This window comes from Malus sylvestris, chromosome 8 (assembly GCF_916048215.2).
Source record: "Malus sylvestris chromosome 8, drMalSylv7.2, whole genome shotgun sequence".
In the NCBI taxonomy this organism is placed as follows: domain Eukaryota; kingdom Viridiplantae; phylum Streptophyta; class Magnoliopsida; order Rosales; family Rosaceae; genus Malus; species Malus sylvestris.
The window spans coordinates 10,188,500-10,214,114 of NC_062267.1; the positions used below are offsets into that span (position 1 = coordinate 10,188,500).

Consider the following 25,615-nt stretch of genomic DNA (forward strand, 5'->3'; position numbering starts at 1 on the left):
TTAGGGACATGCCTATCATGTTGCTGGCATACGGGTTGGGTTGGGTTTGGACTATGGCTGTAGGCTCGTATGGTAACCAACCCAGGCAGAGGCCTGGTTGAGTTCCGAGAGAAGTAGCAAGCCCAAAGGGCTGCGTGCTAGGTCCAAGGCATTAGAGACGTCGTTCAAAGGTTTGTCGCCACACGGCTGGTGCTGCGGCGGTGCCATAAAATTCCAGATTTATTTATTTATTTTCGAATTCTAGGGTTAAAAACCCTAATTGCTTCTAAATTAATTTCAATTCTTTGACTCACAATTCTACATAGCATATATGCGTAATGCATGAACAATTATATATATTGACAAAATATATGAACATATATACGATATATATAATTGGAAGGAAAATATAAATATAGGGAGTTCATGCATCCTGGTGAATGTTTTCATGCTTCAAGGTTTTTTCAAATATCTTAATTTATTTTAGAAGAACCTGATTGGCAGAAAACGATTGAAAGCCTTTGAATTTGTAGAAGATAGCCTCCTCCTACGATCCTTCAGTTTCTTAGCTTCTGGTAAGAGCGTGCTGATAATGTGTTATAGGCCTATTTGACTGAATTGTATAAAGGGTAGAGAGGGAGAGGGGGCCGGCGGCAACAAGAGAGAAAGAGAGAGATTTAATTATGAGGTGTGTGTGTTGTATCACCCCCTTATGCCTTTATTTATAGTAGTAAGATAGGTAGAATCCTTACCATTTTAGGATTACATCTCTTAATAGGTAATCAACTCCTAATAGGAATAAAGTAGATACTCCTAGATATACTAGGATTTACATAATTACATTCCTAATCCGATAGGACTGCAACAATAATCTTTTTTTTAATTTTAAAATTTCGTATACCTCTTATAAGGTCATTTAAGTTCATCTTTCATATTTGGTCATTCTAAATCCGTTATAGTTAAGTAAGGAGAACGTTATATTCTAACAAAGAAGAAAGGAACGTTTTTGTTACCAATGATGGTAAGGGGATTTCAAACTTGAGACTTCTTCTACTATTGAGAAGTGAGGAATAAAGAAGAACACTATATTCTTACAAAGAATAATAAGTTAACAACACTAGTCACTTGTTTTTCAGGTTACATTTCTCACTTCTTAAACTTGAGACAATTGGATCAATATCTAGTTGAAGAAGTAAGAAACGTAACCTGAAAGATTGAGCACCAATAGTTAGTTTAAGAAGTATAGTGAGGAATGTAACCAGAAAAAATAATATGTGCTATTAATTAATTATTCATGCAGAGTAAGTTGAGTCGCGTTATCTATATGATTATGGACTTGTTTTAGAGTAAATCAATACATATTTAAAGTGCATATTGCAATGTGTCTATTTCGTGCCAAATATTAATAAAAGCAATTTTCATAATTTGGAAGTGTTTTTAACCCTAATTGAAGTACTAATACTTGAGTTGTTATGTCTAAACTTATCTAAATTACCGTTAGATTTATTGTTGTTTTATTTTTAAAAGATCCATAATAAACTACCCTCTCATATCACCATGCATTAATCCATGAATTTATAAGTTTGACAACTTTTAGATTCAAACGCTAAAACATATAATCATATATAGCATACAAAATAAAGCTAGCTCATTACATTAGGTTGGCGGACAAAAGCACAGTTTGTGGCCTCAACTAAATGAGATGTAGATACATATGAGGAAATTGAGGTTCCACTAAAAAATCAATTGGCAATATGAAGAGTAGTCCAAGATCATATAAGCACATAGCAAACCTTGTCCCTCACCGATGTGGGACAACTCTCAACAACATACATGACGTTGAACCTAATTTTTGGTTGGAGAGTGAAATTTCCTGGAAAAAAAGTCTTGCATCGAAACTAATTTTGCAGTAAAGGATATTTCATGTGGCTCATGCAATCTACAAGTATAGACAAAAAATGAATTCAACACAGTAAAAAAAGAGGTTACGGAGGAAATAATGTTCCAAAGGGGCCCGGGCCAGTGGCCACCAACATTTGAGATCTCATGGGCCACACCGCCATACGCAATCTCTTGCCTTGAATGGGATTGCAGAAGAAAAACACAACCCATTGACGTTGAAAACTCTCTCTCTCTCTGTCTCTCTGACTGTGGAGGGTGAAGTGTCCTTATTGTGAAGCAGCATAAGATTCGATTTGTATGTGTTGCCTCATCAAGGCAATTCGGTCGGAAGAAATCCTTCCATGCATCTTGTAATCATCATGAGTTGTCAAACTCAACTCATGCATTCTCCCACAACGTCGTACCATATATGTTATTCCCACGCAAATTGCAATGCAATAAAACATGCAAACCGGAAAAGAAAACCCACGAATTTGAGTTTGCCTTTTTTAAGGTAAATAATTTCTTAGGCTATATATGTAGGCATAACTTTTCTATTGGTTAGTAGCGAGAAATTATCGGCTTGCGATACTTTTATTGAAAATTGGCCTTGTGTTCATTGTTTATATAGTTGGACTCGAATCAATTTTATCACTTAAAAAAAATGTCATAGAAAAAGAACCACTGCCCACCCCCCACCCTGTGAGGCAGTCCGGCAATCTCCCACCATATTTGTTTTATAATGGTTTAGTTGTTATATGTGCAATTGAATCATTATAAGATTTTATTTAGAAGTCTTTTATAGATTAATAAGTTTATAACTTAACAAAAAGAAAAAAGAAGATAAATGAGATGAGAGAGGGAGAGAGCAGACCAGAGAGAAAGAAAAGAAGAGAAGAGGGGGGGGGGGGTGACGATGTGACGAAAAGAGGCATCGCGAGTTAGGGTTCTGCTGGGCCAGTGGCGAAGCTAGAAATTGGCATGAGGAGGGACGGTTTCAAATGGGTGCAAGGTTAAAAAAAATGTAAACAACTAAATCCTTTTAAATAGTAGACAATAATAACGACGTTCATAATTTATTAATATTAATTACAAACTGCCACACTATGACGAACTTAGTGATAATAAAATGATATTCTTGTACTCTATGACGAATTTAATAATTGGGTGCATACATGTGGTTTGGTCGATTGTACATATGTAATGGGTGCATAAGTACGTTGAATGTGTTAGTAAAAACATATTGATGATACACAATTGTTTATTGAGGCACATAGTTTATTGAGACACATAGTTTATTGAAAAAAAAAACTTTATCTACTAAAGCGTAAACCAATATTTATCTGGCCAGCATGCATAGTTCCAATTCTATATCGAAATTATTAGGAAAAATCTAGCCTTGAAATCATTCAAAAATCCCACGAGAAAGAAGAATAGAAGGATGTTAATGCTAAGGCTTTGATGATCACGTGCTACTAAACAACAAAACAATGCATGGTCCCTACTATCACACCTTTTATTAGAAACCAAAATGCACCGTTCTACTAAATTTTTTTTTCTTTGCCCAAGTCCAAACGAGGCGTTTTGGCCTGGGTTTTGAAAAATAGAAAACAGAAACTATTGTTGCAGAGCACCAAAAACCAGAGAACCAGACATGATTGCTCACTTCCGAAGGGACCAGAGGGGTGGAACCACTGCTCCTGGGCTTGATTTCCGTCGAGGGGAGGGGCGGCCACCCCTCTTTGCTCCTCTGTAGCTTTGCCACTGTGCTGGGCTGTCGAGGTGGCATTATTTATTTTTTATTCTTCTCCTTTTCCGACGTTTTTATCTTTAATTTATATTTTAAAAATGATTAAACTAGGTTTTAAATCCAGCTGTGAAAATAAAGGACATATGGCATATTTTCAATGACAGTATCACAAGTGACATGGTGATACGGTATCATATAAAAATTTCTTGTTAGTAGCAATATATGAACTCCGCCTATGTCTTACATGGCCGGTCCCAAGCCCGGATAAAGGAGGAGGGGGAGGGCGTCAGGTAGTCGACAGCCGGCACTCCATGATCACGTCGAATCCTTATGAAAATGAATCCAGAACAAAATCGCGCTAAAGCTAGGGCGTCACCCGTAAGTGGCGCGCTGTGTGGCCCGAGCACAGTGATAAGTGAGCAAGGGTCGCTGTATCTCCATCGGCACCCGGATGCAGTGTTAAATGAGCAAGGGGGCCATAGAAACTTCTTTTCGAACGACTCCACTCAAAGTTGTTTGGGAGCATATGCTCCTATCAACTTTACCCGGGACACACAAAAGAAGTACTTTGATCATATTAGACAAGGGAGGGTGAAGAAGCTAGGACAGAAGGGTAGAGTTCAAGAGAGCAAAATGCGTTTAGGAACGTGGAATATAGGAACCTTAACGGGAAAATCTATGGAAGTAGTGGAAGTTATGGTGAGGAGAAGGATAAATATTATGTGCCTACAAGAAACTAAGTGGGTTGGTAGTAAGGCAAAGGATCTAGAAAACTCAGGGTTTAAACTTTGGTATTCGGGCACAAATAGAATGAGAAACGGGGTTGGCATCATCGTGGACAAGACCTTGGTACAAGATGTTGTAGATGTCAAGAGGGTAGGAGATAGAATCATGGCAATCAAGATTGTAATAGGACAAGAACTTATCAATGTGATTAGTGCGTACGCACCTCAAGTAGGGTTGGATACGAGTTCAAAGGAGAAATTTTGGGAAGATCTTGGAGATTTGGTGCAAGGAATTGCTCAGACGGAGAAGTTATTTATAGGAGGAGATTTAAATGGACACGTGGGCAGGGAGACAGGCAACTATGGAGGTTTTCATGGTGGCCATGGTTTTGGGGAGAGAAACGAGGATGGGGAAGCTATCTTGGATTTTGCAATGGCATATGATCTCTTCTTAGCCAACACCTTCTTTAAGAAGAGAGAAGAACATGTGATCACTTACAAGAGTGGGTCGTCAAAAACACAAATAGATTTTCTTCTAATGAGGAAAGGGGATCGTATAACTTGTAAGGATTGCAAAGTTATACCAGGAGAGAGCGTGGCTAATCAACATCGCTTGTTGGTGATGGATGTACATATCAAAAGAGTAAGACAAAAGAACAAGACTTGGAAGTGCCCAAGGACTAGATGGTGGAATCTAAAAGAAGAAAAACAAGCCATTTTCAAAGATAAGGTAATCACCCAATGTGTGTGGGATAGAGAGGGGGAAGCTAGCCAAATGTGGGATTCCATGGCTAGTTGTATCCGAAAAGTAGCAAAAGAGGTATTAGGAGAGTCCAAGGGCTTTGCCCCACACCAAAAGGAATCTTGGTGGTGGAATGAGGAGGTACAAACAAAGGTGAAGGCTAAGAAGGAATGTTGTAAAGCCTTATACAAGGAGAGGACCGATGAAAATGGTGAAAGGTATAGAAAAGCGAAGCAAGAGGCGAAGAAAGCTGTCAGAGAAGCTAAGTTAGCGGCTTACGACGATATGTATAAACGACTAGATACTAAAGAAGGAGAGTTGGATATCTATAAACTATCTAGAGCAAGGGAAAAGAAGACAAGGGACCTAAACCAAGTGAGGTGCATCAAGGATGAGGATGGAAAGGTTCTTGCTACAGAGAACGCGGTTAAAGACAGATGGAGAGGTTATTTTCATAATCTTTTCAATGAAGGACATGAAATGAGTGATTCTTTAGGGGAGTTGAGTAACTCAGAAGAGTGTAGAAACTACTCTTTTTATCGTCGAATCCGGAAGGAAGAAGTGGTTGTAGCTTTGAAGAAGATGAAGCATAAAAAAGCAATAGGCCCAAACGATATACCAATCGAAGTGTGGAAACTTTTGGGAGAGACAGGTATAACATGGCTCACTGACCTTTTCAATAGGATTTTGAAAACGAAGAAGATGCCAAATGAGTGGCGAATGAGCACTTTGGTGCCTATCTACAAGAATAAGGGCGACGTACAAAATTGCATGAACTATAGGGGTATTAAGCTAATGAGTCATACAATGAAGCTCTGGGAGAGAGTCATTGAGCATAGATTGAGGCAAGAGACACGGGTTTCGGACAACCAATTCGGGTTCATGCCAGGGCGCTCAACCATGGAGGCAATCTATCTCTTACGAAGATTGATGGAAAGATATAGAGATGGGAAAATGGATTTACACATGGTCTTTATAGATTTGGAAAAAGCGTATGATAGGGTCCCAAGAGACATTCTTTGGAGGATTTTAGAGAAGAAAGGAGTACGAGTAGCATATATCCAAGCTATAAAGGATATGTATGAAGGAGCAAAGACTGCCGTAAGAACTCATGAAGGACAAACCGAAAGCTTTCCCATAACTGTAGGATTACATCAAGGCTCATCCTTAAGTCCTTACCTTTTTACGTTGGTAATGGATGAGTTAACAGGACATATTCAAGATGATATTCCTTGGTGTATGCTTTTCGCATACGATATAGTGTTGATAGATGAAACTCAGGAAGGGGTAAATGCAAAGCTTAACCTTTGGAGAGAAGTGTTGGAATCTAAAGGTCTTCGCCTAAGCCGATCAAAGACAGAATATATGGAGTGCAAGTTCAGTGCAAATGGAGGCCAAAACGAGTTAGGGGTGAGGATCGGAGATCAAGAAATACCAAAGAGCGACCGTTTTCGTTACCTAGGATCTATCTTGCAAAAGAACGGAGAATTAGATGGAGATCTCAACCATAGAATACAAGCTGGATGGATGAAGTGGAAGAGTGCATCCGGCGTGTTATGTGACCGCCGTATGCCACTGAAGCTCAAGGGAAAATTTTATAGGACGGCAATAAGGCCGGCGATGCTGTATGGCACAGAATGTTGGGCGGTGAAACATCAACACGTACACAAAATGGGTGTAGCGGAGATGAGGATGCTTCGTTGGATGTGTGGGCACACGAGAAAGGATAAGATTAGGAATGAGGATATCCGGGGTAAAGTAGGAGTAGCCGAAATTGAAGGAAAGATGAGAGAAAATCGGTTACGATGGTTTGGACATGTGCAAAGAAGGCCTACTGATGCTCCGATTAGAAGATGCGACTATGGGACAGAGGTTCAGGGCCGAAGGGGTAGAGGAAGACCTAGGAAAACTTTGGAAGAGACTTTAAGAAAAGACTTAGAGTACTTGGATCTAACGAAGGACATGACACAGGATCGAGCACAATGGCGTTCTAAGATTCATATAGCCGATCCCACTCAGTGACTTGGATTTTCCAAGTCTCCAACCGAGAAGTTTTCCTCACTCGGAAAATTAAGGGAACACTACCCAAACCTACATGCTCCACTCAGAAAGCTTCAACATACAAGCTTCAACAAAAGAAAATTCAAAGAACTTAGCGAAGAAGGCTTTGGTATATTTAACACAATACGTTGAAATGAAGGAAAGCTTATTTATTGATATCCCCGATAAGCTACAAATATGTACATATACAGGAGTCAAAATAAACACACAAGAGGGAGCCTTCACAAAGGTTGCTTAGGAGAAGTCTCAGCAGTCGGTAGAGCCCCAGAAAGAGAAGGCACCGGAGGGGGATCATTTGGAGCCTCAGTACTGGACAGAACCCTAGAAGGAGGAGGCATCAGAGGTTGATCATTTGGAGCTTCATTACGCGGTACAGCCCCAGAAGACGAAGGCAATAAATGCCTTTGGAACAAACCCACAAATCTCTGATGATCAAGTAAAACCTGACCATCAGTTTCCTTCATCTGGTCAAGCTTCCTCTTCATGTTTGTAGCATAGTCATGTGCGAGCCGGTGCAACTGTTTATTCTCATGCTTGAGCCCTCTAATCTCCTGTTTGAGACTCATCACTTCAGCCGCCAATGATTCAACTTGGCGGGTTCGAGCAAATAGGCGTTGGGCCATATTAGACACAGAACCTGCACACTGAACACTGAGAGCCAGCGAATCCTTAACAGCTAACTCATCAGACCGTTTGGAAAGTAGTCTGTTATCTTTGGGAGTGAGAAGGTTCCTGGCCACCACCGCAGCGGTCATATCATTCTTCATCATGGAATCCCCAACGGTAAGAGGACCAGTAGGGGAGACGAAGGATGGGCGCCATATGTTGTCTGGAGAAGGCGGGGCTGCCTCTTCAACAAGGTTCAAGTCAAAACGACGGTCAGAGGGGCCAGACATTTTCAAAGGTGTTGAAGAGAGAGAAGAGGTCGGACAAATCAAGATCTTAGAAGTGCAAGAATGAAGCTTCTACTGTTGGAGATTCAAGTGTGCTTTGGAACTTAATGCCAGCCCTTATAAAAATCTGCACTCGACGGAGCTTCAGAAATCGAAGAGGCGCCTGCTCAGAAACCGAAGAGGCGTTTGCTTTCTCAAAAGCCGGGCTACTTAGAGATCACGAGGGTTGATCTCAGAAATCGAAGAGGCGTTTGCTTTCTCAAAAGTTGGGCTGCTCAAAGACCACGAAGGCCGATCTCAGAAATCGAAGAGGTGCTCGCTTTCTCAAAAGCTGGGCTCCCTAGAGACCACGAGGGCCGATCTCAGAAATCGAAGAGGCACCTACTTTTCCAGCCTTGTCAGCACCTGTCACACGCACACTCAGCTTTGCGGAAATTATGGGCATTCTGTCGAAGACTTCTGGGGAAGTAGAAAACACATGAATCTTACTGTTCAATCACCCACTTCCCACACGCAACAATAGCTCATGGGTACCACAGATAACTTTGCCAAAGTTCTCTGCCAAAGGGTAAAGGAACAGTACCACTGCTGGATAATTGGAAAGTCCCTGTGTGTCAACCTCTGTGCTTCGCGGCAAGGTAGACTAGCAAACATGCCCAACCTTTACTCACATTCGAGAAAACACTCCCAATAAGATTGCTTGCTCCAAAATCGAAGAGGCACCGTCCTCCGAATCTCGAGAGTCAGACTCCCAACATGACTACTTTCTTAAAAATCGAAGAGAGGGTAAAGGAACAGTACTATTGCTGGATAATTGGAAAGTCCCTGTGTGTCAACCTCTGTGCTTCGTGGCAAGGTAGACTAGCAAACATGCCCAACCTTTACTCACATTCGAGAAAACACTCCCAACAAGATTGCTTGCTCCAAAATCGAAGAGGCACCGCCCTCCGAATCTCGAGAGCCAGACTCCCAACATGATTACTTTCTCAAAAATCGAAGAGACACTACTCCCCGAATCTTCGAGAGCCAGACCCCCAGCATGATTGCTTTCTCAAAAATCGATGAGGCATCGTTCTCCGAATCAATCGAAGAGGCGCTCGCTTTCTCAAAAGCTGGGCTGCTCAGAGACCACGAGAGCCGATCTTAGAAATCGAAGAGGCACCTACTTTTCTAGCCTTGTCAGCACCTGTCACACGCACACTCAGCTTTGCAGAAATTATGGGCATTCTGTCGAAGACTTCTGGTGAAGTAGAAAGCACATGAATCTTACTGTTCAATCACCCACTTCCCACACGCAACAATAGCTCATGGGTACCACAGATAACTTTGCCAAAGTTCTCTGCCAAAGTTGAGCACGTGAAGCTTGCAGCTCCCACTACATCGCTCTGACCAAGAAAGGTAAAAGAATAGCAAAGAAACAGCACTAACAAAGTTTAGACACATAAATTTTGAAGGTCTAGCTACCATATTATTACCCACAAGGGTAAAGGAACAGTACCACTGCTGGATAATTGAAAAGTCCCTGTGTGTCAACCTCTGTGCTTCGTGGCAAGGTAGACTAGCAAACATGCCCAACCTTTACTCACATTCGAGAAAACACTCCCAACAAGATTGCTTGCTCCAAAATCGAAGAGGCACCGTCCTCCGAATCTCGAGAGCCAGACTCCCAACATGACTACTTTCTCAAAATCGAAGAGAGGGTAAATGAACAGTACCATTGCTGGATAATTGGAAAGTCCCTGTGTGTCAACCTTTGTGCTTCGTGGCAAGGTAGACTAGCAAACATGCCCAACCTTTACTCACATTCGAGACAACACTCCCAACAAGATTGCTTGCTCCAAAATCGAAGAGGCACCGCCCTCCGAATCTCGAGAGCCAGACTCCCAACATGATTACTTCCTCAAAATCGAAGAGACACTGCTGTCCGAATCTCGAGAGCCAGACCCCCAGCATGATTGCTTTCTCAAAAATCGAAGAGGCATCGTTCTCCGAATCTCGAGAGCCAGATACCACAGACCACTTTTTCAAAAGTGCTCTGACATAGTTAAAACATGTGAAACTGGCAGCTCCCATTACCGTGCTATGACCAAGCAGGGTAAAGGAATAGCATTACTACTTGTTGTTAGGGAGACTCCTATATATGTCGACCCCCATCCCCAACGGACAGGCAGACCTGCAAAAATGCCCAACCCTTCATCATATCTGAGAGGGCACTCCCAACGAAGCCTTTCGAAATATTCAGCTTTCTTTCCCCCCGATAATACCTCTGCAAACAAGCTATACTAGAGCAAGAATATCTCATATCATCAGGGTTAAAAGCAAGAGTATCCCATATCATGCTTTTTCCCTGTCTTTCCCTTTGGCCTTGTTTTTACCTGCAAGACAAGGAGAAAGAGAGCAATCAGTCAGCACTTGGAATCAAGCCTCCAGCCAGGAACTGACTGCCTGGAACCCTTTACCTGATTACTTACCTGGCATTGCTCTCGAGTACTCATCTTCAACATCTTATGTTTCCAGGGAAGATTCCGCACCTGCTTGAGGAACAGATAGGGCAAGTGCGAAGGATACAAGGAAGCATGTGGAGACAAGCGTAACAGCACACGTGCCGATACATCCATTACTCTGTCAAAAGCAAAAGTATCCCATATCAGCAGGGTGGAACGTACTCTAGATTTGATGGACTTGTTTTGACCCTCAAATTCTTCAGTCGGCCTTATACTCTGGAGGAAACCAGAAAACCCTCCAGCTCAGTTCAAGAATAAGCCTGTGGAAAGTTACTTCTTCAAAAGCAAAAGTATCTCATATCATCTCTTCTCATTTTTCTTCTCTTTATCCTTCATGCTGCTGCAAGATGGGGAGAAGGTGAACAATCAGTCGGAGCTCTGATTGCTTACCTTGTCTGTCACCTCTTTCAGCAGACCCCCTAGCTCGGCGACTTGGGGGACTCCTACTACATGGTTTGTATCGCGCTTGACCAAGCCTGAAACTACAAGTAAGCTTCAAGTGAAATTGATACATTACCTTGTGCATCTCCACCAGTTAAAGATACCACCCCTGGATGGAGGAAGAGTATTTCCAGAGAAGATGCCACATCTACCTATGAGACAGATAAGGCAAGTCAAGACGACACCACACTCCGATACTTAGAAGTTTCGTGATTACGAGATCATTCTCCCACAATATTTCCTAATGTCATTTGTACTAAATCATTCACTTGTACTCACTAAAGGAGAGCTTGAACATATGTACTTGTGTAAACCCTTCACAATTAATGAGAACTCTTCTATTCCGTGGACGTAGCCAATCTGGGTGAACCACGTACATCTTGTGTTTGCTTTCCTATCTCTATCCATTTATATACTTATCCACACTAATGACCGGAGCAATCTAGCGAAGATTACAAAAAGCGACCGTTTTCGCTACCTAGGATCTATCTTGCAAGAGAACGGAGAATTAGATGGAGATCTCAACCATAGAATACGAGCTGGATGGATGAAGTGTAAGAGTGCATCCAGCGTGTTGTGTGACCGTCGTAGGCCACTGAAGCTCAAGGGAAAATTTTATAGGACGGCAATAAGGCCAGCGATGTTGTATGGCACAGAATGTTGGGCGGTGAAGCATCAACACGTACACAAAATGGGTGTAGCGGAGATGAGGATGCTTCGTGGGATGTGTGGGCACACGAGAAAGGATAAGATTGGGAATGAGGATATCCGAGGTAAAGTAGGAGTAGCCGAAATTGTAGGAAAGATGAGAGAAAATCGGCTCCGGTGATTTGGACATGTGCAAAGAAGGCCGACTGACGCTCCGGTTCGAAGATGTGACTACGGGACAGAGGTTCAGGGCCGAAGGGGTAGAGGAAGACCTAGGAAAATTTTGGAAGAGACTCTAAGAAAAGACTTAGAGTACTTGGATCTAACGGAGGACATGACACAAAACCGAGCGCAATGGCGTTCTAGGATTCATATAGCCGACCCCACTTAGTGGGAAAAGGCTTTGTTGTTGTTGTTGTTGTTGTAGTAACAATATATGAAACTGGCACGACTATTTTACGTGAATAGATAAAACCAAAACCTTATTTATATTGAAGTTTCAATGATGCATGTGTCGGTATGGTTGTAAATAATTTCGTCAAATATTTGAATTCACGACTTTTTTAACAAAACGAAGACTGTGAATTACTAGACCAAGTGAAAATTGCCAATAACGATAATCACGACATCTTTCTTTCTTTTTGTTGACATGCAGCGACATTAATTTGAATTTTGAACCATCCCCATATATATGGTTCCATCCTGCAATTTAAGGGTTATAGAAGTTACTGTAATTAGTCAGATAGATCAAGTGGATCTTATTGGTGATATATTAACCAAGGAATTTAGCTGAGAGCAAAAATGCTGACAATTTAGTTGGGATCCCCTTGACATGAGTTTTTTTTTTTTTTTTTTAATTTTTAATTTTTTAATTTTTTTTAATTTTTTATTAACAACGATAATATCTAGGCTAGCAATAATGTGATTCAAATTCAACTTTGACGATAATCGAATCTGTGACCTCTCATTTATAAGTGAAGAGGAATACTATTAGGCTATAGTATTAAGTGGCCGTTGATATGAGAGATTGATCCTTTCTAGATAATGAAGGATTTAGTTGAGGGCTTATTTGTCGAATTATCAGAGAGACGGACCAAATGCCCACTTCCAACAACATCGATATTGTTCCCAACTTTTACACAATCCGTTACCCATCCATCACGTGGCAGTACAGTATAGGCCCGCTCCTTGGATTTGATACCATGTCGAATTATCAGAGAGACCAGCCAACAACATCAATATGAGATCCACACATCAGCAACCACATGGAGCCAACAGGACTCACCCTACACGTTGGGCTAAGGGACCCACCATCATCGCGCTGGGCTAAGGGGACCCATCCATCACGTGGCAGTACAGTATAGGCCCGCTCCTTGGATTTGATACCATGTCGAATTATCAGAGAGATCAGCCAACAACATCGATATTGTCCCCAACTAGGTAAAAATCATCGGCACAATCCGTCAGAAGTGAGGTTTTACCACAAAAGGCCTCAATATTAGTTGGAGTAAGGTTAAGATATTTAAACTATTATTTCTCTTTTTCTATAACCGATGTGGGACTCAACATTATTAACAATTAATCTGGTTGGGATTCTGAGTTTTTGGATTAAATTCATCAATGATTGTCAGTTTTTGACATATGTTATTCCTATATACAAGAACAACTGATGATAGCATATTCTCTGTTATATGATACATACCGCATGTATTTTGGGATATCCTTTAATTAGACTCTTCAAGTCTAACACAATCGGGGTTGGTAGATTCTAATCTTACCCAATTTCACCGGGATTATAGTGACATGATTTTGTCATCCTTAATTACTATTTGGATTCATCAATCATATATATATATATATATATATATATATATATATATATATATATATATATATATATATATATATATATATATATCTTACCCACCCCATTTTTCTCTAAGTTTGATTATGATGAGATTTGTTTTGCTTTTGATCATTCGAGAAGATGTGGAGAGCTCGATAGTTGCTTCTTTCTTTGTCCATTTCAAGTGTGAGAAAATGGCATATACGCATGCCTACTAGTATAAAGTAATTAAAGGATCAAGTAAAATTAGTTAGATGTTTGTTAAAAGTTTGTTAGGTTTCTTATGTAAATAGACAGATTAGACAAGGGTATAATTGTAATTGTAAGGGCAGTATATTGTCTATATATACACTGCCATACCATTGTAACTTTTAACAAAGAATTAATATAAGAGAGATATTTAGAAACTGTGAATTCTACATGGTACCATCGCCAAATCGCCTCACGGCTTCTTCGATCCTGCCATTTTCTTCTGCTCCTCTCTGATCTTCTTCTCCGGTGACATTGATTGTGTTGTTCTTCTACTCCGATTCAGGTTCTCGACTTCTTTTTCTTGAATCTTAATGGCGTCTCCCTCTGCATCCTCATCTCCATTTGAGTCGGTGCCTCCTCCAAACCCTAATTCTTCTTCCCCAAATCTCAATTCCTCTCAGATGTATAATTCTCTCACGATCCAGAACATTGGCAGCATGGTTCCGATCAAGCTCCAGCGATCCAATTATCTGCCATGGCGTGCTTTGTTTGCTCCGATTCTTCGTCGCTACAAGCTCCTTGGGATTGTTGATGGCACTGAGCCTTGTCCATCTCCCTTTCTTCCTAATCGCTCTCTTAATCCTGCTTTTGAGCAATGGTATGAGAAAGATCAGAATCTGCTGATCTGGTTCAATTCAACGCTCTCTGAGGAAATCATTCCGTTCACAGTCGGTGTCTCTTCCGCTCGTGATCTCTGGCTCAAACTTGAGCAGCGTTTTGGTAGTGTCTCGGATGCACACATTCATCAATTGCGTTCGAAGCTTCAAAATATTCAGAAAGGTTCTCAGTCCATGTCTGACTATCTTCAACAAATCAAGGAGATCTCCGATTCTCTCACTGCTGCTGGTGTATCTCTCACTGATCGTGATCTCATTGCTGCAACTCTTGCTGGTCTCTCTGATGATTTTGAATCGTTTACTGATTCTATCTTACTTCGCCTTTCGTCTACTTCTTTGGATGAATTACATGGCCTGTTGCTCACTAAGGAGTTATCCATGGAGCGTCGTAAGAAAATCTCTTCCTCTGAGCCTTTTCATGCCTTTTCTGTGCAAGGCCAACCGCCTCTACTTCCCACACCATCACAAGCTCTTGCTGCTCAGACTCCTGGAGCATCACCACTTCAGAATTCTTTTCGGTATAATTCTAACCGAAACTACAATCGTGGTTCCAATCGAGGCTACACCCGTGGTTCCAATCGAGGCTCCAATCATGGTTTTAATCGTAGCAGCTCTAACTCTGGTTTCTCTCGTGGTTCTTCTAATTCTGGATTCCACCGTCATGCCTCTCCTTCAGGTCACAAAACTCCCTGTCAAATTTGTGGTTCTACTAGCCATGAAGCTCTTGATTGCTTCGACAGAATGAATCCAGAAATCTCAGGCAAGTTTCCCCCAGCTAAACTTGCTGCCATGTGTGCTCATTACACTGCGAAGTCCTCCAATTCTTGGCTCATAGATTCGGGTGCTACCTCTCACATTACAAATGATATCTCCAATATTCAATCTCCAACTCCCTACCATGGTGAAGACAAGGTGTACATCAGAGATGGTAAAGGTCTGTCTATTGCTCACACTGGCACATCTACTTTGCATACTCCTACTTCTTCTTTTCAATTACACAATGTTCTTCATGTGCCTCATATGAAACACAGTCTACTCTCTGCCTATCAGTTTATCAAAGATAATGATTGTTCATTGACTCTTAACATTCATGGATCCTCTGTCAAGGATCGTTTTACGGGGAGGACGCTTTTGCGGGGCCCAGTTAGAGGTGGATTCTTTCCTCTTCAAGGCTCTTCTTCCTCCAACGCTCCTACCTCTCTCTCATACTGCACTAGTAAGTAGTTCTACTAATGTTCGCATCAAGGTTGTTCGATCTGATTCAGGGGGTGAGTTTACAAGTCATCAGTTTCAGCATTTTCTTAAACTTCATGGCATTTTACAACAATTTAGTTGCCCTCATACTCCTGAGCAAAATGGATGCGTTGAAAGGAAACATCGCCATTTGGTTGAAACTGCTCATACACTCTTAGTGCAATCTCAAGTGCCTCATATATTTTGGGTTGAAGCTTTTTCTACTGCTATCTATCTCATTAATCGCCTTCCACTTGGCGGTCTACTGCAATCTCCTTGGGAACTCCTCTTCTTCACTTCTCCAGATTATTCTCGCCTTCGAGTTTTTGGCTGTGGTTGTTATCCCTGGCTCAAACCCTATACGACATCCAAGCTGGATAGTAAGAGTAAATCCTGTGTATTTCTTGGGTACAGTCTTCAGCACAAGGGGTATCGCTGTCTTGATCCACTTACCCAACGTGTTTATATCTCTCGGCATGTACTATTTGATGAGACCACTTTTCCATTCCATACTCTATCCTCTGCCACTGTTCTTCCCCCTCATTCCTTTGCTGCTACTTCTCAAGTAAATCCTTATGTCAACCTGCAATTTCCTATCTCTGCTCCTTCTTCCCCTGCTTCTTTCAGTTCATCACCTGCTCCTTTGAGTTCATCACCTGCTCCTTTGATCAATCTCTCCAGCACACATTCTCCTGTACCTCCACTGCCTTCTCCAGTGCATCCCTCTTCAGCCCCCTTATCTCCACTCTCCCCTCCTCCCACTAATATCCATCCTATGATCACACGATCTAAAGCTGGTATCTCTAAACCCAAAGCCTACTCAGCCACCAACCATCCTTTACCCGACACTGTTGATGTTATTCCCTCTACTTATCTTCAGGCCTCCAAACATGCCCATTGGAGATCTGCTATGCAGGATGAGTACAATGCCCTGCAGTCCACAGGCACTTGGTCTCTCGTTCCGTTTCAATCTCATCAGAATATTGTTGGCTGTAAGTGGGTGTTTAGGGTTAAAAAACATCCGGATGGCACTATAGATCGATACAAAGCTAGGCTTGTGGCCAAAGGCTTTCATCAGCAAGCTGGTTTGGATTACAAGGAAACGTTCAGTCCAGTTGCCAAACCAGTCACCATTCGCATTCTTCTATCTCTTGCAGTTCAACATGATTGGTTTCTCAACCAATTGGATATCAGTAATGCTTTTCTGCACGGAGACCTTCAAGAAGATGTCTATATGCAGCAACCCCCCGGTTTCAGTGATCCCAATTATCCTCATCATGTCTGCAAACTTCGAAAATCCTTGTATGGATTGAAGCAAGCTCCTCGGGCCTGGTTTGACAAACTCTTTGTAGTTCTGCAGTCCTTGGGTTTCCATCAATCACAATCTGATGCTTCCCTGTTTGTGATTCAAACACCTGTCCCTATTTTTGTCTTGGTGTATGTCGATGACATTCTTGTCACCGGTCCAAATCCTACTGCTTGTCACAGTTTCATTCAGAAACTCAGTACTATTTTTCCTGTGAAGGACTTAGGCCCCTTGCATTATTTTTTGGGTCTTGAGGTTCAGCGATCCTCTTCTGGTCTTTTCCTACATCAAAGCAAGTATATCCTTGACTTGCTTCACAAGACAAACATGGCTGGTGCAAAACCCTGTCTTACACCTCTTGGGTCAGTCCCCCTTGATCACACAGGTTCCTTGTTACCTGATCCACACGAGTACAGATCCATTGTAGGTGCCTTGCAATACTTAACTTGGACATGACCTGATTTATCTTTTGCTGTAAATCAGGTCTGTCAATTTATGCATGCTCCCCGTGAATCACATCTTCAAGCAGCTAAACGCATTCTCAGATTTCTGAAAGCCACTGTCAGTCATGGTTTGTGGTTCAAGAAAGGTGATATTCATCTTACTGCCTATTCGGATGCTGATTGGGCCGGCTGTCCGTTTGATCGACGCTCTACTAGTGGTTATTGTATATTTCTGGGATCCAATCTTATCAGCTGGAGCGCTAAGAAGCAACCAACGGTTGCTCGTTCCTCCACTGAAGCCGAATACAGGTCGTTAGCCCACACAGCAGCTGAAATCACATGGATTTGTAAGGTGTTCAAGGATCTTGGTTTTCACCTTCCTCATGTTCCTTCTCTCTGGTGTGACAACCTGTCTGCAATATCTCTTGCTTCCAATCCAGTTTTCCATGCTCGCACCAAGCATATAGAACTTGATTACCATTATATTCGGGAACTGGTCCTTGCCAATCTTCTCAAAGTTCAGTATGTGTGCTCTCAAGATCAGTTAGCCGACATTCATACCAAATCTCTGTCTAAATCCCGATTTCTATACCTGCAATCCAAGCTTTCTCTTGGTCATTTTGATGCATCCAAGTTCAGCTTGCGGGGGTGTAAAGGATCAAGTAAAATTAGTTAGATGTTTGTTAAAAGTTTGTTAGGTTTCTTATGTAAATAGACAGATTAGACAAGGGTATAATTGTAATTGTAAGGGCAGTATATTGTCTATATATACACTGCCATACCATTGTAACTTTTAACAAAGAATTAATATAAGAGAGATATTTAGAAACTGTGAATTCTACAGTAATAATGGCTTAATAAGATAAATAGTTTTCGTAGTGATAGGGTAGTCAGAAAATTACCTCTGTGATAAAAAAAAAAAAAGATTTAAACCCATGTGGTGAAGTTTGTTGAGATTTAAGCCCAAAATTGAAAATTTCACTATCTCCATTAATTATTAGCACATAAGGCTCACAAATGAGGCTAAAAAGATAATGTTAGCCTCACATGTAGCTTTACGTGCTAACAATTAACGGATAGTTTCGTTTTAGCTTCGTATGTGTGGCTCACGTGCTAATAATTAACGGAGAGTTGACAGAATTTTCAATTTTGTGCTTAAATCCTAATAGATTTTACCATAGAGACTTAAATCCTAATTCTTTTCACCACAGTGGTTATCTTTCAACTACCCTATTACCACATAGGCTAATAATTCAATTAGGCAAAATTTTAATTACTGTCACAATAACATAAAGCTCAGTAAGTGAGGGCTGGCTAGCTAGCTGTATACAGTGCTCCTTTAGGAAAAACATGATCAAACTACTGTAATCGCGTTGATTAATAATTGTTAGCACATATATACATGTACATATTTGATCCAAGTGCTATGATTAAAAACGTGGGTTCTCGAACACTTTCTGGTATGATGATCCTATTTTATGTATCTTGGATTGAAAAAGTGGTGGTCCAACCTTCTACTTGGGATCGAAATCATTCTGACAGCGAAATTTGCATGCCAGCAGTAATAAAAATCAGCAAAAAGTTTGGTGCATAATACTAAAGAAATTAAATTTGTAAATAAAATTTTAGAAATTAAAGAATGTGAAAATTGATGATTGATTTATTACTTAAATATTAATAAATGTGCTCATTATTATTGGTGACACATAATTTAGTTTACAAATTTTGTCTCCAAGTTTAGTCGCTCTATCATTACCCTATTTTATTTTTTATGTTTTTGGAAACTTTGTCATTACCCTATTTACCCATACCCAAGTTAACAAGTTTCTCCATTTTGCGAGGGTCGGGGATGGGTGGGAGAAACGTAGCATTTTTCTTACTTTACAAAGAGGTTGTTTCCACCACTTGATGAACTCGTGACATGTTGATCACAAATGAGCAATATTTCCGTTGTGCTAAGGTTCGCCCACGAAAAAGGAAAAGAGTATACGGTAAAAAAATTGAAGTTAGTTGAAATGATTTTCATTATTTGTCGGTGGATCAAGTCAAATTTTCCATTGAAGTTGTCTGAAGACACTACACCCCTCCAAAATAAATCCAAAAAGAAGAAAGAAATACAAAACCCTAGCTAGGTAAAGAGAAAGAATAACCACACACACAAAACCCTAGCTACATCAATGTTAATACTACTCTCTCAATTCTCTCATACCCCATTGGAAATACAGGCAAAAAAAACCACAATCATATGCATACATTGATGAAAATTAATACCAAATCCTACCCCTTAATCTGTCTCACTGATCTCTCTGCCTCTATAAAAAGTCATACCTGATTAGAGATCAATAACAATGATAATGTAGAAGTGTACATGCTAGAAGCTGATGAGGTCCACCTTGCAAAATCAATACCACACACCATGCTTCTTTCTCTCTCAGAATTCCTCTTTCCCAATGCTCTGCAGCTAGCTTCTTTTCAATTTCAAAAATAAAGGAATCATGGACCTAATTCTCTCCCTTTCAACCTTTTCTTGGTAGTAACATTTTTTTTTTTACGGAAATGATTTCTGCGCACCGTTTTCACTTCATGCATACTTCTCTTATTTTTAGTCATTGGATTGAACAAAGCAAACAAAATCAAGGACTGGAATTAAGAGGGAGTGAGCAGAAATCACTACTTTCTTTTTTTGCACATGGCACCAACCACCAAAAACAGTCCAAGAGGTGATCCTTGGGTAAAATGTTTCCTGGCCAACCGAAATCTCTCTCTCTCTCTCTCTTGCTTTGTCTCCCAGCTGCATTCTCGATGTTATTAGCTCATCAAATCAAAATCGTCACAGTGTGATGATGATGATGATGATGATGATGATGATGGGAAAAGTTAGGCGTTAAAGGGAGTACAATGCTTTGCCTCAGCTTTCCAACACCGTTCAATATCTTCAGCAATTCTTTTGGCATCCATTGAGGTACCAAGTAGTCCACGTTTGGTAAACCCCACTGCATATAACCCACGTTCACCTTTCCAACCATTTGGAAATGGCCTTCTAGGTAACCCATCTTCTTTTGAAAACATATCACCCTCCTGCAATAACATAAATGTGAAAATTAGGGTAAATGCTAAACTTATATTCCCTTTATGTGAAAATTAGGGTAAATGCTAAACTTATATTCCCTTTATGTAAAAATTAGGGTAAAATGTTCTTGGTAGACTTACGTTGTCAGGCAAACGCTTTATATATATATATATATATAGTCAAATTACAATATATATTTGTACGACATGTTCATGCAAGAATCAACATCAATAATACATATTGTAGTGGGATTGGTACCTTTAGCCAAATGGGCACATTGCTTCTGTAACCTGTTGCTAATATAATGGCATCAAATTTCTCGGTTCGTCCATCAATAAATTCTATAGCGTGAGGTTTTAACCTCTTGATGGCTGGACATACCTACAATATCACATAGTATAACAAGATAGAAAATCAGGAAAGTGAACTGAGTCGACATTTATACATACAATAAAAAGCAAAAGAAGCTAAACTGATAACATATATTAAACAAGATTCTAAGAGCTCCATGCATATTTTGTCCAATTATGGTGAAAATATTTATTATCATACACAGTTAAACACAGTTCTACGTAAATACAAATCACCGTATGACAATATGTTAAACTTTCTGACTAGAGAAAAAGAAAATTTACTTGTTTGTAGGACATCTATTACATCAAAAGGCATATCTAGGTACCATCATTGGAAAAAGTACTGTGTAAATATTAAAAGGCCATGGCTGGCAAAGAGGAAATTAAAAGAAAAAGAGAAGATTAAAGTGAGATTGAGAATTGACTTGATGAAAAAACTTAGTACCTGTATGTCTCCACTTTTAATCTTTGCCAGTGTACCAACGTCTAAGACAGGTGTCTTTCCAGACAAGTTCTTGAGCTCCAAGGGACCCAATTTCGGCCGGTCTAATCCGAGTTGAGAGGTGTTGCCGAGAAGCAGACGAGACACAACCAGCAAGAACCGATCTACAAGTCGAATGGGCAACCACTTGAGCAACCACACGGACAGCCCAAAAGTTGACTTTCCAAGCATCTCTCTTGGTAAGACATGAACCTAATCAATAAAAAAAAAACACGAAATTATAAAGTTAAAATTACACTCGAAAAAAGCTCAAAAGTGCACAAAAAGAAAGAAAGGCAATAAAAAAATTAGCATGGAGGTGATGGGTGAGTCCCATTTCATGTTGTTTGCTAGGACTTTGCCTAGCTAACTCTGGCTAGCTAATTTCTTCATATGCCAAGGGACGAATGAATATTAAGGGCACTAATGTTTCTTTATTCTGAGAAAAGAAAAAAAAGGTTTGAAAGTATGAGAGAGCCCAAGTTTCTGACCAATTTTACGCATGCTTGAGTGTTCCAAGAAAGTGAAAGACCAAAGAAATTTTTGTTTTGCCTAAAATAGGGTTTTATATTCATGTTTAATCGACTTTGAACAAACCGTTGAATCTTGAAGTTATAAGCAGCTTGAGTTTTTTTTAGCCAAGAGTACAAATTTCTCCAAAATGGGGTCTGATTATATACAAATATACACAAATTAAAACTTGTTAAAAACAAAATACTAAAAAACTCAAGGGCACCAAAAATCTTAAAACACTTTAATGGCATTTGTTTAGAGAGAGAGAGAGAGAGAGAGAGAGAGAGAGAGAGAGAGAGAGAGAGAGAGAGTTCTTACCGTATCTCTGACCACAAGAGAAGGCCTAGCATTATGATTACATAGATCCAAGCACACCTCCATGCCTGAATTTCCACAACCAACAACCAAAACTTTCTTCCCTCTAAACTCCTCACCACTCTTGTACGAACTTGTATGCCTTATAGGGCCCTTAAACTCAGTCATTCCCTCAAGGTTCGGCACCAGCGCCTCTGCATTCTCACCGGTGGCGGCAATCAACCACCGGCACACATACTCCGTCTCATCATCACCCTTCACTCCCGTTGTCCGCACACGCCAAAACCCGAGCGTGGGATCAAACTCGGCACTGGCCACGGTCACATTGAACCGTGGCCTAATGTCATACTTGGTAGCATAATCTTCAAGGTATTGAATGAATTGTTGCTTTATAGGGTAAGTTGGGAAATCATTAGGGAAAGGCATGAAGGGTAGCTCACAAAATTGCTTCGGCAAGTGAAGGCGAAGGCGGTTGTAGGTCTTAAGCTTCCATAAGGAGGCTATGCAATTGGATCTCTCCAGGATCATACTTGGTACACCTTTTAACTTCAGACATGCGGCTGCTGCAAGCCCTGATGGACCTGCACCTACGATGACCGGCCCTGGAGCACACACTACGAGTCTAGAATCTCTAGATGATGGCGATGGTGATGGTGATGATGCTGACAAGGACGAAGACGACAGGGATGAAGAGGACTTGCTCATTTTGTCAATGAAATAAGGATCATTGGATTGTTTGCCTTGTAATTCTCTTGTGTTGTAGTAGTCCATGGACATCTAAATGACGATATGTAACAAATTAATTTACTTCAGAAATACAAGTAATGAATTAAAAGTTGAAGAAGCTAGGAGAGGAATTGGTAGTGAATGAAAGAGTGTGGTTTAAGAGGGAAATAGTAAGAAAAGTGAGAGGAAAACATTCGGGAGGGGAGATGTAGGTTTTGGGAATATGTGAGTCTCTTAATCAGTCTAAGTTTGACTGTTCTAAGAGGGGATTAAGCTGATGATGATACAGAGTTAGTGGTGATCAAGGTGTTCTCTCTCTCTCTCTCTCTCTCTCTCTCTCTCTCTCTCTCTCTCTCTCTTATCAGAGAAAGATTAGGCATGTGAGGACGATTCCTTGAATTATGGAGTGGACTAAGAGGGTCATATCCATGTTTGAGAATGTGTAATTCGTTTTTTACTTCCTAATCTTAATTTTCTGTGTGTTGATCAAGGGGCTGGGGCTGGGGCTGGGGCTGGGGGGGGGGGGTGTGTGTTAAGCTGAGGAATGAGCAAACTACGGGACTAAATCAGCATTCAACACAAGGAGAGAGAGAGAGAGAGAGAGAGAGAGAGAGAGAGAGAGAGAGATGGTGATATGTGTATTTATATTCCTTATTGTCATACAAGAATTTGTGTTAGGAAGGCTAAGCGGTGAAGATATGTGATGCAAGTGGACATGACATGAAATTAATAAATACTATAAAGCATACTTTAAAAGTAATATTTTCTTAGGCCGTTTACAGTAGGCTAAAAAAAGTGTGTTTGATATTAATATATTAGACTCGTATACATATCGGACGTTACAGTGGGTCGAAAAATTTCAATATAATCATAATATATGAGTTCAATATACTAAACTCATACGTGTGATAACAATATATTGAACTTATACTAGTGTGATAGTAGTAGATATCAAACTTAGGTTACCTTTTCAGACAGTCACATCTCGAAAGAAGTATTTATCATGAAGTTGATTATTATTTGAATATGTAACAAATTGAGACCCGGTAGATCTGAAATTAGAGGTGTGAATGGACGTCTTAGGGCATAAATTCTTTTACATAATCCAAAAATAATGATCCGAATAGGATAAGTAGTCACTAATCTAGATGATTAAGCGCGTGAATGATTGGCATTGGATAATATGGATCGGACCAACTTGGGTTGGGCCTCGGGGCGGGTGGAGTATGAACTGTATCCAAGAGTTCACAGGGGATATTTTGGATGCTGTGGTTCATTTGTGATCATGGAAATTTAAAGTAGATGTACTATGAGCAAAATCATGTTTTTGAAAATAATTAAAACCCAAAAGTTTGAAAATTAATAATTTTTCAGGCTAAAGAAAAAAAATTATTTTTGAAATTTCTATTCTAGTGGATTTGAATTAAGGGAGTTAGATAGATGTTCTTTCATTTTAAAAGCACTCACATTAAATGTGAAAACTTCTGGTTACCAAGTTGTAGGAGTTCAGCATCTAGCCTCAATATATAGAGTTTATTACAAGTGCATGCGCACAAATATGATTTTTCAAGCCATAAATAAGAGCCCAATAAAATCAAACGTTATTAATCCAAAGTAATCAGAAAAATGCTAACATTAGAATACCTAGAGCAATTAAATGGTCAGAAATTAGTCTACCTTCAAATTGGTCTTTAACCAACAAAAGTAAACTGGTCGATGTAACCTAGAAAATATACAACAATTCTTTGATAGCACGGTAAAAATCAACTTTAATCCTCCTAGAAGATTTAGTGTCCATCTCAAGGAGAAATTTTTTGTTGTGATCGAGATATAGGTGGTACACCATGTGTTTTATATAAGTGGTGGAAAATTGTATTTTTTAAGTTATTAACTTTAACATACATATCTCACTATTTATATAGTAACAAGTCATATACCAGGTCACACTGAAAAATGAAACTAAGTCGATCAACTAAGTCGATCAACTAAGGATAAAGAATTAGTTAAAAATTCATTTTTAGAATCAACCTTCATTGACATTTTAGATTGTGATCATGAATTGGAAAATTAATTAATGAATATGAAACTTAAATCAGTAAAAATAACTTCTCAAGTCGGTCAACCTTGTTATGCAAGCCAAAGTCAAACTAAACTAAACCTTCCAAGGACGAACCAACATCACCTATAGCTACTGTTCCGAAAATCCCCGTCTAGCGCCGCCTAGGCGCTAGACGGTTGGTCACCGCCTCGATTAATGCCTAAGCGTTTGAAAATTAAGAAATGGCGCCTAGACCTACTGATGTCACATCCCAATCTCGACTTCACCGTAGCATGATATTGTCTACTTTGGGCTTACCATTCCCTCACGGTTTTGTTTATGGGAACTCAGACGAGAACTTCCCAATGGGTCACCCATCATAGGATTGCTCTCGCCCGAACGCGCTTAACTTCGGAGTTCCGATGGAATCCGAAGCTAATGAGTTCCCAAAATGCCTTGTGCTATATGGAGGTAGGCATGTACATATAAGGCACATCACCCCCTCTCCGTTGGTCGATGTGGGATCTAACAATCCACCCCCACTTAAAGGGAACCTGGCATCCTCATCGGCACACTCGCACCGAACGGCAAAGTGGCTCTGATGCCATTCTGTCACATCCCAGTCTGGTTTCGCTGTAGCACGATAATGTCCGTTTTGGGCTTACCATTCCCTCACAGATTTGTTTCTGGGAACTCAGACCAGAATTTTACCAATGGGTCACCCATCTTGGGAATGCTCTCGCTTGAACTCGCTTAACTTCAGAATTCCAATGGAATCTGAAGCCAGTGAGTCCCTAA

The 25,615-nt window shown here is 40.3% G+C and overlaps 2 protein-coding genes and 1 long non-coding RNA gene across 3 annotated transcripts in view; 1 reads left to right on the forward strand and 2 right to left on the reverse strand.

Annotated features, from left to right (window-relative positions):
- LOC126633307 (uncharacterized) overlaps positions 1–8,052 on the reverse strand; it is a 34,494-nt gene extending 26,442 nt beyond the window's left edge. The window contains exon 1 of the mRNA XM_050303885.1: positions 7,776–8,052. Within this exon, the coding sequence (XP_050159842.1) occupies positions 7,776–8,034 (259 nt within the window). The 5' untranslated portion in view covers positions 8,035–8,052. The remainder of the gene's footprint in view (positions 1–7,775) is intronic.
- Positions 8,053–8,604: 552 nt separating this feature from the next.
- LOC126633309 (uncharacterized) lies at positions 8,605–11,352 on the forward strand. Its single transcript, XR_007627017.1, has 2 exons — positions 8,605–8,669; positions 8,888–11,352. It is a non-coding gene; the product is annotated as an uncharacterized LOC126633309 (long non-coding RNA).
- A 7,975-nt stretch (positions 11,353–19,327) lies between these two features.
- Positions 19,328–23,244, reverse strand: LOC126633302 (indole-3-pyruvate monooxygenase YUCCA6-like). Its single transcript, XM_050303877.1, has 4 exons — positions 22,057–23,244; positions 21,190–21,438; positions 20,650–20,772; positions 19,328–20,399 (listed from the first exon to the last, which is right to left on the reverse strand). The coding sequence occupies exons 1-4, from the start codon at positions 22,828–22,830 to the stop codon at positions 20,199–20,201; spliced, it is 1,347 nt and encodes a 448-aa protein (XP_050159834.1). The 5' UTR covers positions 22,831–23,244; the 3' UTR covers positions 19,328–20,198.
- Between the last annotated feature and the right edge of the window lie 2,371 nt (positions 23,245–25,615).

What these genes read in the sequence shown, in the direction of transcription:
- LOC126633302 (XM_050303877.1), bottom strand. Translation starts at nt 22,830, where the DNA reads ATGTCCATGGACTACTACAACACAAGAGAATTACAAGGCAAACAATCC. An exon ending in CTCTTGTGGTCAGAGATACG is followed by an intron (nt 21,439 to 22,056) that starts GTAAGAACTCTC and finishes TTTATTGATTAG; the next exon opens with GTTCATGTCTTACCAAGAGA. An exon ending in TTAAAAGTGGAGACATACAG is followed by an intron (nt 20,773 to 21,189) that starts GTACTAAGTTTT and finishes GTGATATTGTAG; the next exon opens with GTATGTCCAGCCATCAAGAG.